The 15,658-nt window shown below is 59.3% G+C and overlaps 1 protein-coding gene across 5 annotated transcripts in view; it reads right to left on the bottom strand.

Moving 5' to 3' along the window:
- Positions 1-15,658, bottom strand: part of ARHGEF10L (Rho guanine nucleotide exchange factor 10 like) — a 112,279-nt gene that overhangs the window by 67,692 nt on the left and 28,929 nt on the right. For 2 of the 5 annotated variants that reach the window (XM_039229046.1, XM_039229047.1), the window contains exons 7-9: positions 12,831-13,000; positions 4,370-4,478; positions 1,847-1,953 (exon numbers count right to left, since the gene is read on the bottom strand). In XM_039229046.1, coding sequence (XP_039084977.1) covers positions 1,847-1,953; positions 4,370-4,478; positions 12,831-13,000 — 386 coding nt within the window. Of the gene's footprint in view, positions 1-1,846; positions 1,954-2,706; positions 2,879-4,369; positions 4,479-7,372; positions 7,490-12,830; positions 13,001-15,658 lie in introns of those variants that run through there. The other 3 variants (XM_039229049.1, XM_039229050.1, XM_039229045.1) reach the window with 2 other exon arrangements.

Raw genomic sequence — 15,658 nt, 5'->3', positions numbered from 1 at the left:
GGTGGCCGAAGAGGAGTGTTGGTGCCAGAGGAGCCGAGGGCTGTGGGACAGAAGGGACTTGTCCCTCCCAGAGCCCGCTTCTGGACCATTGGGACCTGACAGCCAGCATTTTCCTCCAGAGCCCCGCCTGCAGATGGGGGGTGTGGGGAGCTGGGCTCGAGGCCCCCGCCAGGCCTCTGCTCGCACACATCCAGGGATAGGGAATCACCCTGTCTCCTCCATGGGGTCGGGTGGCCTCCCACATCCTTGGATAACGGGAGTAGAAAATTCCTTCTTGGATGGAACAATTTCCGCTCGCTACCCTGGTTGCTCCAAACCTTAACCAGCCCCCCTCCCACAGACGAGATCCCTCAGGGTACTCTCCCACTCCACTGGGTGGGCTCCACCGCAGGCCACATATCCCTGTCCCTTCCCCGTCCCCTCTCACTGGACCCTCGTCTCCTCAGCCCAAATCAACACATCCCTCAAGGGCAGCCTGGCCGGTAACAGGCTGGGAGCTGCCGCCTGGGTCCGGCAGCACAGAGAGCACCAGGTGCACCAGCAAACCCCGCTGCACAGTGGAATCACATGGGCATCTTCAAAATACCGTCACACAGCACCCTGCAGACATTCTGAGGGAGTCGGTATAGGGCACCCCTGGGTACCGGGGGTTTTCCACTGTGCCCCAAAGCCAGGACAGAGCTCACGAAAGGTATCATGGGAGAGGTATCTGAGGCAGGCCACTATCCTTCAAGCCCCCTGCGGCTGGACGTGCTGTCCAGGTGCCCAATCCCAGGTGCCCAAGCTGTTCCCAGAGCCAAGTTCTCGGCCACAGCACACCCGGGGCCGGGTGACTGTGTTGGGGACTGTCCTGTGCACTGTGGGATGTTTAGCAGCATCCCTGGCCCCACCCACTAGGTTGCAGGGGCACCTCCAGTTGTGACAACCACAGACATCACCAGATACGGCCAAATGGCCCTGAGGGGTGAAATCACCTCAGCTGAGAGCCACTGGCCCAAAGGAACTAATATTGCCTGACCAGGAAACGCCAAGAGGCTCCGGGGGAGAGTGGCGCGGCCAACGCCACCCTGAGCAGCCGGGACCGTGAGCCGGAAGCCTGGGCTCGAGCCTGGCTCTGACAGGGACTCACGGCGTGGGGACGGGGGTGGGGGACGGGGGCGGTGGGGGGGGCGGGCAGGAGGGGAACAGAGGTGGAGGAAGCAAGCGGATGCACTCCTGAGACGTGAGCTGTGGTTTTCAAGAAACCACATGCCTGGCCTTTCTGCCAACCAACAGACGGGCAAATCCTTTTCCACGCGCTGCCCCAATACGACTCACTCAGCGTCCCCACAGCCGGGGGACAGCAGGGGTCTCTCCCCCAGTTCATGCCTCTGCCTGGGGCCCAGAGCAAAGCCCTCAACCCTGGTCTTGCTGTGACACTTCGGGGGAGGGGAGGCCCGGCCCAAAGACCCCTGGCGCATGGGAGAAGCCTGTGGATGGGAGGTGGGCTGCCCCCCCCCCCGGGTGTCTCCCAAGCTGGATTGGCTCACTGCTTCTCAACCCTTCTGTCACTGCAGCCGCCTTCCTGCAAATGACATCTTCTGTGGGAAATGATTCAGCAGGAGCTACTCTGGTGGCCCTGGGGGTGGGAAGCAAGGGCTCCAAATGCTGGGCCCCCCCAACCCCCCCACCCGAGGACAACAGCAGGGGACCTGCGGGGTCCACTCTGGGAGTCTGTGCAGCAGGTGAGGAGAGAACAAGCTGAGGCTCGGCCACTCATCCCTTCCCCTTGAAGACCCGGACCTGCGGGGCCCCCAACCACCCCCTTCCCCAAAGACCCCCCCAGTACCCCGCTCCACCCACAGACCTGCTGAGGGCTCAGGCCTTCTGGCATGGGGCCCAGCTCCGGGGCCGGGGGCTTGATGTCCGTAACGCTGACCTCCAGGAGTCCCATGTCCTCCTCCTCCGAGTCACCTGCAAAGTCAGACGGCTGGTGACACATGTAGGCCAGGGCAACATAGACTTCTCAGACCCCAGGAGTCGGGAACCACCTTGGGCCAGTGTCCTGGGGCCACAGGTGTCCTGTGGAGCCCCGTTCCCCGCCACCACACTCACTGCTGGGCTCTGCTAGGCCAGTCCGTCTGTCAATTAACGGGAGCGAGCAAGGGGGCACAGAGCAGCCTGGCTCAGGGCTCCAGCTCTCGCGGTCAGAGTCCCTGTCCCCACTCAGGCCCGCCCACTTCTGGCCCAGAGTAAGCCAGGCCGCCCATGTCTCTATCACTATGCACTAAAAATAGTTTTCTTCTGGACGCCCAGAAGGAAGAAAGTAAGCCCCGAGAAGAATGGGGCTCTTTGGCTGTGTGTTTTCAAGTTTTCGTTAAAAATAATGCAGATGGACCCAAAGGGAAAAATGTTCAACTGGGCGATGCAGACACGAGTGGAGGCGGCTCTCAGACAGAGAGCAGGAGACAGGCCAAAGCTTGGGCAGAGAGAGAGAGAGAGAGAGAGAGAGAGAGAGAGAGAGAGAGAGAGAGAAGGCAGAGTGCAGGGACCCGGCTTTAGACGGCTTTGCCCTACAAGAAAGACACAGGCACAGGGAGATGGGACCCTTGCCGCTCATGACTCTGAAACCCGGGGAGGCGGCCGTAGAGAAGCTGAGCAGAAAGAAGGTGCGGGGACCCTTGAGCAGGGGGCCGAGGGAGCACGGACACCCGGGCAGACCCTTACCTGAACAGGAGACAGAAGAGGAGGAGGAGGAGGGGCAGCGGACCACAGTGTGGGGGTGGGGGTGGCAAAGGCCCTCCTGCCTGACCCACATGGTCCCCTGGGCATCACTCCGCACCCACCCCAGCCGCCGGCCCCGCGGCTTCCTCTTCCCCCATGCGCCACTGGGCAACATTCTTGGCCAGTGATCCGAGCCCTGCCGTGGCTATTAATAACACCCCCGGTGGGAGGGTCACTTTGGGGAAGGCTCTGGGCTGGCGGGCGGGGTGGGGAGGGCCGAGGGAGAGCCTGCGGGCAGCCTGGCCAGTCTGGGGGTGGGGAGGGTGACCAGGAACCGCTCCTGGCCAACCAGCCTGTCCGCCCTGTCCTTCCGCCAGGCCGCCCCAAGTCAGGGAGGGCTCCCCCACCTGTCCCCTCCCTCATTGGGGGCCGCGGCTCTCCTAAAGGTTTGGGGCTGCATCAAGTTCATGCAGTGCTGGAGTAAACCCATCTCACAGATGGGGAGCCTGCTGCAGTACGAAGGACAGACCATGCAAGGTCCCGCAGCCAGGAGGCCGGGGAGCCGGGATCTGATCCCAGAGCAGCGAGCCGCCATCCATCACCACACAACTCTGCCGAGTGGCCACCCACTGGGAATGACGCCTGCCACACAGGAGCCAGGTCCTGTGCCGGGCTCTCTTCACGCACGGTCTCGGTCACCCTCACCACGGCCCCTGAGACAGATGCCGCAGCAGCCCCGTTGCACAGATGAGGAAACCGAGGCGCAGGGAAGGTCAAGCACATAACTTTTCAAGAGGGCACAGAGCCCCAAAGGTCCCCCTGGCTTGAGTGCCTGTGCTGACCTGGCCCCCATCTCTCACCCCGACCCTCACTCCAGCCACATGAAGCCTCGCCATCCTTTCTGTCCCTGTGTGTCCCCAGGCAAGTCACTGAACCTCTCTGTGCCTGTTCCCTGGTGTCCTGTCTGGTGTTTATAAGGATGGAGGCAGGAACTATAAAGACTGTAAGAGAGGGCCTGGCACACAGTAAGTCCCCGATAAAGGTGGACGATCACGAAAATCACTTCTTAATTGTCTCCGACTTCCCTGCTCCTGGGCCTCTGCACACGCCTTGCTCCTGCTGCCCGCCTCGCCCCACCCCCACCCCCACCACCTGCCTGACCCGGGTCCTCCTGCGGTCAGCCCTTCCCTGACCGCTCATTCGCACCGCACGCCTCCATCACCGCTTGTCTGCCTCTTACTGTCACTTCCTGTTTATATGCCTGAGCCAGGAACTCCTGGGAGAAATGCTGCTTCATGCATCTCGGTGGCGCTGCACCCAGCACGGGGTGCGGCTCTCAGCGGGTGCTCAGTAAGTGTCGGCAGCTGGGCAGGTGGGTGATGGATAAAGGAAAAGGGGAGGCCGGGTGAGCTGGACAGCGTGGGAGGCGCGAGGCCCAGCCGGCCAGGACAGAGAGCAGGGGCAGGGCCACTGGAGGGAGAGGCCCCGGGGCCCCCAACACGAGGTGGGCCACAGCTGCCAGAGGGCAGGAAATGAGCCGGGACCCGCCAGAGCGGTCTCCAGCCACCGACGGAGCCCAGACCCCGAATGGCTTCTTCGCCCGCCGTCCCTGCGGTCACAGAGCCGCGCCCGCACCCTCCCGCCAGCCAGGCCCGCAGCGCCTCACCGAGAACATCTTTCCTGTGCAGGAAGGACACTTTGCGCATGACGGCCATCCTCGTCTTCTCCAGGCCGTCCCTGGTCCCGCTCCTGGCAGCCTTCATGAGCTGGGTCATCTGAGCAGAGGCAGAGGGGCTCATCAGAGCAGGCGCGGGGGAGCCCAGGACGCCGGCCACCAAGGGCCGCGTAGCCCCGCACAGGCCTCCTGGCCGGGGCCACACACATCACGGCCCCAGGGCCCACTCACTCCCAGCGACGTGGGAGCAGAGGCCAAGGGGGACGGCCAGGCAGTGCTGCCCAAGGCGTCCCAGGAAGAGGTGAGAAGCTGGGGGGGTCACGCCAGAGGAACCCTCTTTCCTGGCAAGAAGGGGTCTCGCCCCGATGTCTCCCTGTGGGACAGAGTACACGGGCAGGCGTCACAAAGGAGGTGTCGCGACACAGGGAAAAGACCCCGAGGCCTGGCTGCCGGCCCTGCATTCAAATCCCAGCTCCGCCTCTCAAGTCACTTGACCTCGCTGAGCCTCAGTTTCCTCACTGAGAGGCGCCAGGGTCTAGGAGGACTAACGGACAGGGTCCAGGGAGGCGCGGTGGACAGGGAGATGACCCGTCCAGAGGTCAGCAGTTACTGCGGGGGCACAACCAGAAGGAGGTGAGTTCACGCCCCCGCCGCATCTGCCAAGCCCAAGTGAGGCACCCCTCCCTTGCCCCCCAGACAACCAAGTTTCTGCCCGAGCCAAGGCCGGGGAAGGGGAGGGAAGGCCAGAGCTGCCACACGGCCGAGCACAGCTTCCCCTGCGTGGGGAGGGACCGCGGCCACCACACCACGCAGCGGGCTAAGCAGGACAGGACGCAGGAGGGGTGGCGCGCCCAGGAAGGGGAAGCCGTGCACTGAGCACTGGGGGAGCCCAGGGCTTGCAAACAGGGGGCCCCTGCACCCCCCCAGCCCCAGCCCCGGCCCTAGCAGCTTCCCCACACAGTCAGGCCTATCCCACAGAGCTTGTTTCAGCAATGGAAATGCCGACTCTGTGCCCACAGCGGGTCCCCCAGTAACTCCTGGGCGCCCGAGAAGCGGCTCTGGTCACTAAGGACCTGAAGTCCTGAGTGTATTTAATTGTAACTGATTTAAATGTAAAGAACCACACGACTATCATAACGGGGAGTGCAGTCCTAGAACATTCTCTCCTTCCTGACACTCTCCGCTGAAGGCAGAGAGCAGTCCCCTGGGGGGCTCTGGTCCCTGCCCTTGCTGGCACCTTCCTCCAAGCAAACCCCGCGGTCCCCAGGGGAAGGGCCCCAGGGGAAGGGCCGGGCACTCCTTGGGCTCCAGGCCTGGGGCACAGGGTGGTGGCTTTTCAGGAACAACGCTGACCTTCTGGAAACAGCCGGCAGGAGGAAGGGGAGGTCCCCGGGGCCTCCCTGCATAGAAATGGCATCCCCGGGGCGGGTTCAGGGGCATGAACATCTGTGATGATCTTAGGGGAAGCACGGCCGTCGGACCCCAGAAACGGCACAGAGATACTCCTCCTCCTTGGGGGGGAGGGGGCCTGGGAGGGGGGTCACAAGCCCCAGATTGTAAACCGCTGCTCTGAGCCCAGTTCCTTCCCAGAAGAAGGCCAGGCGGGGGGCTGTCCTACAAACTCCCTAAGTGGCCTGCTCGTGCCATGGGCCTGAGCGAAAAAGCAGCAAGCAAAAATCCCGGACGCGGCCCCAAGTCAGCGCGGTGCGGAGGCTGGGCCAGGGCTCTGATTCCAGGCTCACAGCCACCAGGGCGGCAGCTGTGGTCCTAGAATCTTCCCTTTGCAGCTCCCTCTCCTCTCTGGGCCTTCGCCTTCTGAGAAGTTAAACCTGCCCCCTCAGGTCACAGGCCCCCAGGACCTGTCTGTATAAGGGCCGTGCAAACTGTAAAGTGCCTCCTCCTCCTCCTCACCCCTCCTCCTCCCTCTCCCCTTCCTCCTCTCTCCTCCTCCCTCTCCCCTTCCTCCTCTCTCCTCCTCCCTCCTCTCTCCTCCTCCCTCTCCCCTTCCTCCTCCTCCTCCTCCTCCTCCCTCTCCTCCTCCTCCTACCCCCCCTCCTGGGGGGCCTCAAGTTCTTATGAAACAGGACAGGTCACAGGAGAGCAGACCCAGGTTTGAACCCCAGCTCTGCTGCTGACCGGCGCTGTGACCACCAGCCAGCTACTTCTCTCCAGCCTCACTGATGCTAAATGTAAGTAAGACAGCTGCCTCCCCAGATGCCCTGGGGACAAAGCAGTCAGGTGTATAAATAATAGGGGCCGCCACCCACTGAGCTCTTAGGGCACACCAAGCACAGCACTGATACCTTACAGATCTGAGCTCACCTAATTCTTACATCCACCTGGGAGCTGGTACTGTTAATGCCCCCATTTCACAGATGAGGAAACCAAGGCTCAGAGAGGTCAAGAGGGCTGCCCAGGATCACACACAGAGAGGAAGTGGGAGGACGGGGATTCGAAGGCAGGCCTGTAGGCCTCCACAGCACATAGTAGGTGCTCAATTAAGGGAACTTCCTGCTGTCAGTGTCAGCATTATCCAGAAGTCTGTGTCTCATCTGAGACGAAGGTGCTGTGGTTTCTCCTACACATGTCCTGACCCTGGATCTCTCTGAACGGCTCAGGGAGGGAGGAACGTTCAGCATCACTTACTAATGTTCACATCCTTCCAAGCGTCACCCAAACACACCGCCACGGTTACCAAATTTGCAGATTCTTGGGCCTTGGTCCAGACCTACAGAGTCAGCATCTCTGGGGGTGAAGCCCAGGAATCTGCATTCTCCAAAGCACCCGGGTGATTCTGAGGGCCCCGGAGTGTGCAGACCACCCCCCCGACCCCCAGGAATCCTGGTACAGTGACGGTTTCACTTGGAGAGAGAGGCGAGAAGGTGGAAAGGAGCAGGGCCCGGCACCAGCGCCCCAGCGGGGGTGCGAGAGGCAGCGAGGCTCCAGCGCCGGGGCGGCCCCAGCCGGGCCGCGGCGGGGACAGACAGACAGTACCTTACAGTCGTACTTGTGCTTCAGCGCCTGCATGTCTCTCCCCCCAGCTCTTAAAGCCAAGATGTCTCTCTTAGTCCTGGCGTATCTCTCCTTTAGCCTAGTCAGGTCTGGAGAAAGCTGGAGCCCCCAAGCAGCCAGGCAGAGGGAGAGCAGGTGCGAGGAGCAGGCGGGACGGGAGGAGACAGGACAACAGAGGAGAAAGGAGACCAGGTGAGGGGGACGTAGGGCCTGGGCTGCCTCCCTCCGGGAACGGCTCCAGCAGCGCCCCCCGCCCCCACTCGCAGGCAGCGGGGGCTGGGAGTCCTGGCTGCTGGGAGGACAGGGGCTGTGTCTCAGGCACCCCCCCCCCCACATGCCAGGGGCCGGCATGGGGCTGGTGACACAGGAGGTCCTTGGCAAGTCAGTGAGCTGGACGGACGGCAGGCGACGGGCGGGCAGGATGTGTGGGCAAACGCACAGGAACATGGCTGAATAGATAGAGGGCTGGTTGGACAGACGGGTGGACTATGAAAGAGGGCCGTGGATGGGTGGACAGGCAGATAAAAGGCCGGGTGAGCAAATGGATTAACTTAGTTGGGGGCTGCAGATCTGGGTAAGTGGATGGGCAGATGAACCATGAGGTAGATGAATGACTAAGCAGCCACGGGGACTGGTGGATGGATGACAGCGGTGCCGTGCCGGGAAATCCTTAACGCGAGCTTCCGCCAGGATGCACAGCCCTGCTCTGTAGGCTTCCCCTGGTGTGAGTACTCCGCCTACCAGTGTGACATCCCTGAGCGCGGGGTCGGAAAGAGCGTGCAGTCCGCTCCTAGTTCGTGTGAGCTAGGAGCAGCCGGCTCTGGCACACCAGTGCACGAGGGAGCGGGCAAACAGGGAGGGAGGGACGGACAGACGGAGAGAGCGCAGGTGGGCATCTGGACGGAAGGACGGGCGGCTGACTAGCTTACATACTACCTGGGAAGATGGATGGAGGGAAAGACAGACAGACAGACAGACATTGAAATGCGTGCGCTGTGTGAGCAACAGTGACATCCGCTGAAGCACACAGAGCGCCAAGATGGCATGACTTCCAGAGCAGGCAAGGAAAGGGACTATGAGCATGAGCTCCAGAGGCAGGCAGGCCCGTGATCAAATCACCACCCCCAGCTCACTAGCTGGAACAGCGTCCTCGCCTCTCTGAGGGCCACCTCCCTCACTGGTAAGGCAGCCCCGATGATAAGTCCTTCATGGAGTTACTGAGAAGATTCAATGGGAACTCCATGTAGACCCCAGGACTTAGTAAGTGCTCAGAAAATGGAAGCTATTATTACACTATCTTTCAAATTATAAGTGCTCGGTATTTGTTGAATAGGTGGATAGTTGGCTGGATGCATGGATGGAAGGGAGGGAGGGAGGGAAGGTTGGAAAGAAGAATGCTTGGATGGATGAATAGATGGGCGGATGGGTGGATGGATGGATGAATGGGTGCATGGATGCATGGACAGAAGGACAACAGATTTTCTTTCAGATCATGCATGATGTTGAGTTGTAGCGCTACCACTTACCGGCTGTGTGACCCTAACTGTTTCATTCAGCCTCTACAACTTCTATCTTAGGGTCTCTGATCAATAAAATGAGGCTCATAATGCAAATAATACCAACCACTCTAGGGTATTAGAAAAATCACAGGATACTGCTTTGCAAACTGTACCACACTAAGCAGAGGCTCACTGCTGTCAATGCAAAGAAATAGCAGGTGGGGGGTGCCTGGGTGGCTCAGTCAGCTCAGGTCATGAGCTCATGGTTTGTGAGTTCGAGCCCCGTGTCAAGCTCTGTGCTGACAGCTCGGAACCTGGAGCCTGCTTCGGATTCTGTGTTTCCCTCTCTCTCTGCCCCTCCCCTGCTCATACCCTGTCTCTCTCTGCTTCTCAAAAATAAATAAATGTTAAAAAAAAAAAAAAAAGAAGAAGAAAGAAAGAAAGAAAGAAAGAAAGAAAGAAAGAAAGAAAGAAAGAAAGAAAGAAAGAAAGAAAGAAATAGCAGGACAGGGATCCGTCTGAGAGTTACTGAGACTTCCCACAACTGGAGACAGGTTGGGGTCTGTCCTGAGCCCTGTTTCATCTGTCAAATGACACAATAAAAAATCATAAAGCCCCCGGCTTTGCACTGCCCCTCGCCTCTCTCAAGATTAGAAGAACTGATCAGAGGTCAACAGCAGACTGGTCAGATCTGAGCAGGGGAGTGAGCGAGGCTGTGGTCAGAGCTGGCGTTTCTGCCCGGCGCCCTGGCCAGCTGGACCATGGTAACCTGAATTATGAAGAGGTCACAGTCAAGAAAAGGAAAAGCCCAATGCAGCCCAATCCACAACTGGACGGACATGGGTGGCCATCAGCAGGTATTTATTAACATAATGGCATCAGGCCCCTGCTTACATCTGGGTCAAGTGTTTCTGAGGGCGGTTCCTCTGCAGAGCCCTTAGTCACTTTCTTTGGCAAAACTTCACCTGCTGAGGGCTGGCCCTCCAAGAGACCTGAAGGAAGGGCTGAACTAGGTCTCTTGCAACTGGGCAGGAAGCCAGGTCCCCATTAGACTCCAAGCACAGGGCAAACCACCACCAGACCTCTGTGGCTGGATGCCCCACGGCACGCACGGGACTCAGCCGTGCAGCAAGGAGCCCAGAACATGCAGCCATTGCAGCGCCAGGCATGGAAGTGGGCAGGCCCCAAGCGGCCCGGGAGAGCAGAGCGCAGCGGGCAAGGCACCTAAGGAAAGGACCCTCCACGACCCTCATCTCCCTGGAAGCCTGCTGTTCGGGGAATGGGCCGGCCTTGGCCCGTGGCCAGAGAGTCCTCATGGTTAGAAATTCCAGGAACTCTGTCGCCTTGTCTGTCTGCTCAGGAAGGGTCCAAACGCCTAGCTGGGGGATCTGAGGGACAAGGGCTAACGGACAGCCCCCCAGGGACTCCTCCCCTGGGGCCCGGCCATGGCGAGGGCCATCCCGGGGGGTGGGGGGGCGGGGGGGCCTGGGTGGCTCAGTCGGTTAAGCGTCAGACTCTTGATTTCATGAGACTGAGCCCCGCATCAGGCTCTGCACTGACAGCACCAAGTCTCCTTGGGATTCTCTCTCCTTCTCTCTCTGCCCCTCCCCCTCCTTCCCATGCATGCATGCGCACACACTCTCTCTCTCAAAATAAATAAACTTAAAGAAAAAAAAAGGCAGATTGCTGGGCTCTGCCCTCCTCCCCCCTTCCCCCAGACCATGAACCAGAATCCCTGGGAGTGAGGCCCTGGCACCTGTGGTTTCAATCAGCTCCCTTCGTGGTCCTGATGCTTATAGAAGACTAAGCACCAGCACCGGGAAGCCCAAATTCAGCATCTCCATGCCTCCTGCCCTCTGAGAAATGTCTGTGGTTCCCTCTCGGTCCCCAGCAAGAGCCAGGGGACTGGGGAAATGGCCGAGGCAGGGGGTCGAGAGGGACAGACAGAGACTGAAAACAAGAGCTGGCCCAGGCCTCGAGCCCCGCCCCCAACCCTCCACTCATACTGTCCCCCACCAAGCCGATGCACAAGTCCAGCCCTGGTCTTGAGGGGCTGCCTGGGGCCATGCTGGCTTCACAACCGGAGCCCTCTCTCTCCTAAAGCAGTGCACGCTGCCCCTTCTCCCGACAGAACAGAAACAGGATTACTCCTGGGCGTGCGCCTAGGCTGTTCCTCCAGCCTGGGACACCCTTCCTGGCCCCTTTGGCTCCTGCATCAGAGAAGCCACCCCCCTCCCGTGACTATTAGACGCCACCCGCATCAGGCAGGTAGCCAGTAGGTACACGGGCTCGTGTCTACAGAAAGTCATATTTGGCTTCATTTTTGACAAATTGTTTCATGTCTGGTATCTCCTCCTAGACCATGATGGTTTGCCAAGCCTGGGCCCCTGCCCACACCCTAAGAAATGACTGGGCACAGGGTAGGTATCATACAGATGCTCAACTGTATCCTAGCAAGATATCAAGGCCATCTTCCGTGGCCCAGCCTGTGGAGGCCCAGCCACAGACCACATTCAAGGGAGGCCTGCTCAGCCCCCGGGTTTCTCAAGGACTCCCAGGTTTGGGTGCCGCTCTGAGCAGCATCCCTCCCCTACAGGGGATCCCCAAACTCTAAAAGGGGCAGGACGCACTAGGAAAGACTCGGAGGTACCAAACCCCAGCCTGGTCCTGGGGTCCCTGCCTTCTCCCCGCACCACCGTTGGGTGTCTGCCCGTGTGTGTCTTTTCATAAGGAGGCTGAGAGGGACCTGGTCACCTCTGGCTGGTCAGGGCCTGCCTGTAAGAAGTGGTTCCCACTGAACCCCAAATCTTGGCATGGGTAGAATCTGCCTTTTGGTGGCTTCTGTAGAGCAACCGGGAGGAGCAGTCTGTCTCAGGAGGAAGCAGAGAGTCCATCCTCCTCTCGGCTTCCAGCTCCTTCCATGAAACCAGCAGAACGAACCCTGTTTCAGGCAGAAACCGTGCATGGACAGCATTTTAAAAGACCTTGGAAGGGGTCCTGGAGTGGCTCAGTAAGACAAGCATCTGACTCTTGATCCCAGCTCAGGTCATGATCTCACAGTTCATGAGTTCGAGGCCCGCGGTGGGCTGCACAGAGACAGTGCAGAGTCTCCTTAGGATTCTTGCTCTCCCCTCTCTACCGCTCCACTGCCCTCCACCACTCGCACGTGCACACCTGCTCTCTCTCAAAATAAATAAATAAATTTTTAAAAATACAAAATAAAATGGGGCTCCTGGGTGGCTCAGTTGGTTGAGCGTCCGGCTCTTGACTTCAGCTCAGGTCATCATCTCACGGTTGTGGGACGGAGCCCTGCGTGGGACTCCATGCTGACGGCACAGTGCCTGCTTGGGATTCTCCCTCTCCCTCTCTGTCCCTCCCCCACGCTCTGTCTCTCACAATAAATAAATAAACTCTTAAAAGAAGATTTATAACAAATAAATTAAATAAATCAGTAAAAGACTTTGGACCGAGGCCTGGGTCTTAGCCACAACAGACCCCCTCTGCCCTGCTCGCATCCCCAGGGCAGAGGAAAGTACAGGTCTGGGGCTGGTGTGAGAATTGCATCCTGAAGGGCAGGGAGCCCAAGCTGACTTGATCTAAATACCAACTCCAATCAGCCAGCCAGGCTGCCTGGAACATGTGTTGAGGAGGATTCTGAAGCCAGATGTGAGCCCTAGAGCATGCCGTGCCCCGTGCTGGGGTCTCTGCCATAGGAATGGGTGGGGTGGCACTTGTGCCAGCTGTTAGCCATGCCTGTGCCAGGTTCGGGGCTCTCCATGGATAAACAGCAATGCCGGAGATCACTTCCTGCCCTGGGGGAACCCAGGCCACCGCCCCTCTCACTATACGCTCCTGGGGGTCCCTAACTGGATACGAGTCTGAGGCCAGCCCTTCCCACCCTCCTGGTGCCCTGGGCAGGGTGAGAGGCGCCCACCCCTTACCTTGGGCTGGAAGGACACTCGGTGCTTGGCGGGCTCTGCCTCTGGCTTGGCCTCCTCCCCCGAGTCCTCACTGTAGCTCTCAAACTCACTGGAGCTCCAGCCTAGGTCCTCCTCCTCCCTGGGCACTCCGTCCCGATGCACATCCTCATAGAGCAGGCTCCTCTCCACCCCTACAGGCCAAAGGACGGGGCTGGTGGGCGGAGGTCCCGGTGCCAGGGCCACCGGACCTGATTTCTGACCCAGGCGGGCAGGTGGGGCTCCACCTCCACTTCCCGGTCCATAAGCAGAGGTAATGACCACACAGCATCCACCCGGTAAGTGAGGAGGACACCAGAAAATGTGGAGAGGCACAAGAGATGTGTCGGGAACGCAACAGGCCCCTTCACCCCCTCCCACCACCCCTCGGTATTGCTCCCACTGGGCTCTGCACCTCTGGTCATGTTTCAGTGGAAAAGAGAAGACTTAGAACCCAGTCCTGACTCGGACCCTCAGCTCCAGCTCTGGGGCAAAATGGAAATTGCCGGGAGCATTAAAGCTTGAGCTTCCCAAATCGGAGACTCCCACGCAGGTCCAGAAAGGTCCAGTAGGGGGCGCACCTGGCCCAGCGTCCAGGAGTGTTCCCTTGTCTTCCAAAGCCCCACCAGAGAAGTGGGGGACAAAGAGCTCATAGTCCACCGGCCAGGAGGGACAGGTCCCCTCAGGGGCCAGGGTACCCCAGGGTCCCTGTCACATCTGAAGCGAGATGCTGCTTTGAGGCTGAGGTGGTAGGGGTGCTGCTCCGGTAACCCCAGCTCTCCCACCCCCCTGGGCTGTACTTCCTGGCCTGCAGGAAGAACGGACAGCAGGCCTCTGGTCACCAAGGGGACCCCCAAAAGTACACCAATATGAAAACACTTCTTTCAATGCACAAGAAATACAGCACAGGGAAGAGTTAAAAAAAAAAAAAAAAAAAAAAATCTGCCCAGAACAGGGAGCTCGGGTTATCTGAGACCTCTTTGCAAAACTGACGATTATTAACAATAAGCCAGAAAAGGTCGAGTAAATAAAACATGAACCAAAAGCTCTGGCAAAGAGTGTAGCACATGGCAGGCGCTCGGCAAAGGGCCGCTGATCCTTGCTCATGGGGTGGGGTTGGGGGGTCTGGGAGGGCCCAGGAGAGTCCTCCCACTGACCCAGAGTCCCACCGGAAAGCTGGGGAGTGTGGGGTCTGGGAGGCTGTCGCCTAGAGAACAAAGAGGCGCACCGAGGCTTAGCTGGGGACTCAGGTCTCAGGATGGGGAGGGAGTATGAGGTTATTTTTAAGCAAAAGATAATAGTGACTAATGTCTCCAGGGACCGGAGCAGCTGGTAACCAGGCTGTGACCTTTAGAAGTCTGGGCCGATTGTCTTATTATTGCAGCAGAGGCCCGATGACCTGTGAGTCAAGGGCCAGAGCCCAGTTCTTGGGGCTCCCTCCAGGCAGCCTCTGGAATGCCCACCTCCCCACATTTCCATAAGCCCCAGCCTCCCAATCCCCCTATGTCTTCAGTGTGCTGCCTCCCTTGCTGGATTCTCCTGCAGGGTGCAAATAATCACCTCCTTGTTAGAAAGACAAGAAGACAGGGGCCTGGGGAAGACAGGTGGCTTGCCCAAGGTCAGACAGCACACAGAGAAGGAGCTGCAGGCTCTCAGACAGGCTCCATCCACTCACTGCACTGCCTTCTATGAGGCCAGATGCCCTGACCATCTCCTGGGCTCATTTAGAAATATTCTCTCCCATGGGGACAGCGTCACCAGATTCCAGAGCCTGAGCCAAATCCTTGGCCTTCGGGGGCCTCACAGGGACCCTGGTTCCCGCCCTCTGCTTCCTGGGGCGTCAGGCCTCACTGATGGCTTCCCTTTCCAAAGCGCGTATGTACCACCACCGGCTCAGGGCTCTGCGTCAGTTACCTCATGTACTCGGATGTTATATGAGGAAGCCAAGGCCCAAAGACACAGGGCTCTGTGCCCCAATCAGTGGCAGAGCTGGGATTTGAACCCAGGGCTGCATATGTGGCCTGCTCCTCGGCTGACAGCCTCCTCTCCATGTGCCCGCTGAGCCCACGTCGGTCCGTGAAGGTCAGTGCTGTGCCCTGGCAGATGTAACACTAACAGCACCCCTGTTTGTGCAGTGCACCCACTGAGTATAGGCCCTGAGCTGACCACCCACTCTGGGACTCAACCTCCTCCCACAGCCGTGTTGGCAGGGGCCCTCAGATGAGTGCCAAGGTCCTCAACTTGAAGGCTCAAGAGCTGATTCCCAGATTCCCTGCCTTTAACCACTTAGGGGTCAGATGCAGGATGGCACACCAGCAATCAGTGTTCAGTGAAGACTGGGACCAAGTAATGTGTTGCTTGATTTGGTTCAGGGGGGAAGACAGCCCAACAGGGTTTAACGATGGACTCCAGCCACTCAGGATCTTCCTACAAGACCCCATCGCCTCCCTACACAGCCCGCCCTTTCCCCTCCTGTCCCTGGATTCAAACGAGCAACAGGCAGGGATGTTCCAAGCACCTCCAGGACTTGCTAAGGGGATGTGTGTATCATCAGCCCACCTGTCCCTGCTCCTGGAACGGGAGTCAGGAGCATGGCTCTGGGGGCCCTGGGGCCTTGTAGTGCTATCCGCGTGTCTCCCCCCTTGGTCTGTGCACAGCCCAAGGTGGTGATGGCCACCCCTATCAGACTAGAAGCCCCTCAAAAGCGGGCCGTGTGACCTGGAGCCGGTGGCTTAGCCTCTCAGATGCAACTGTCCCCTGGAACCATTAGCCCTGCCCTGCTGACCTCAAGGGGTTGAGAGAATGGTGGGAGC

Source organism: Hyaena hyaena, unplaced genomic scaffold (genome assembly GCF_003009895.1).
Source record: "Hyaena hyaena isolate Hyena2069 unplaced genomic scaffold, ASM300989v1 scaffold_35, whole genome shotgun sequence".
NCBI classification, from domain to species: Eukaryota; Metazoa; Chordata; class Mammalia; order Carnivora; family Hyaenidae; genus Hyaena; species Hyaena hyaena.
Note: the sequence above shows the minus strand (reverse complement) of the source record. Positions and strands in the feature narration are given on the sequence as shown.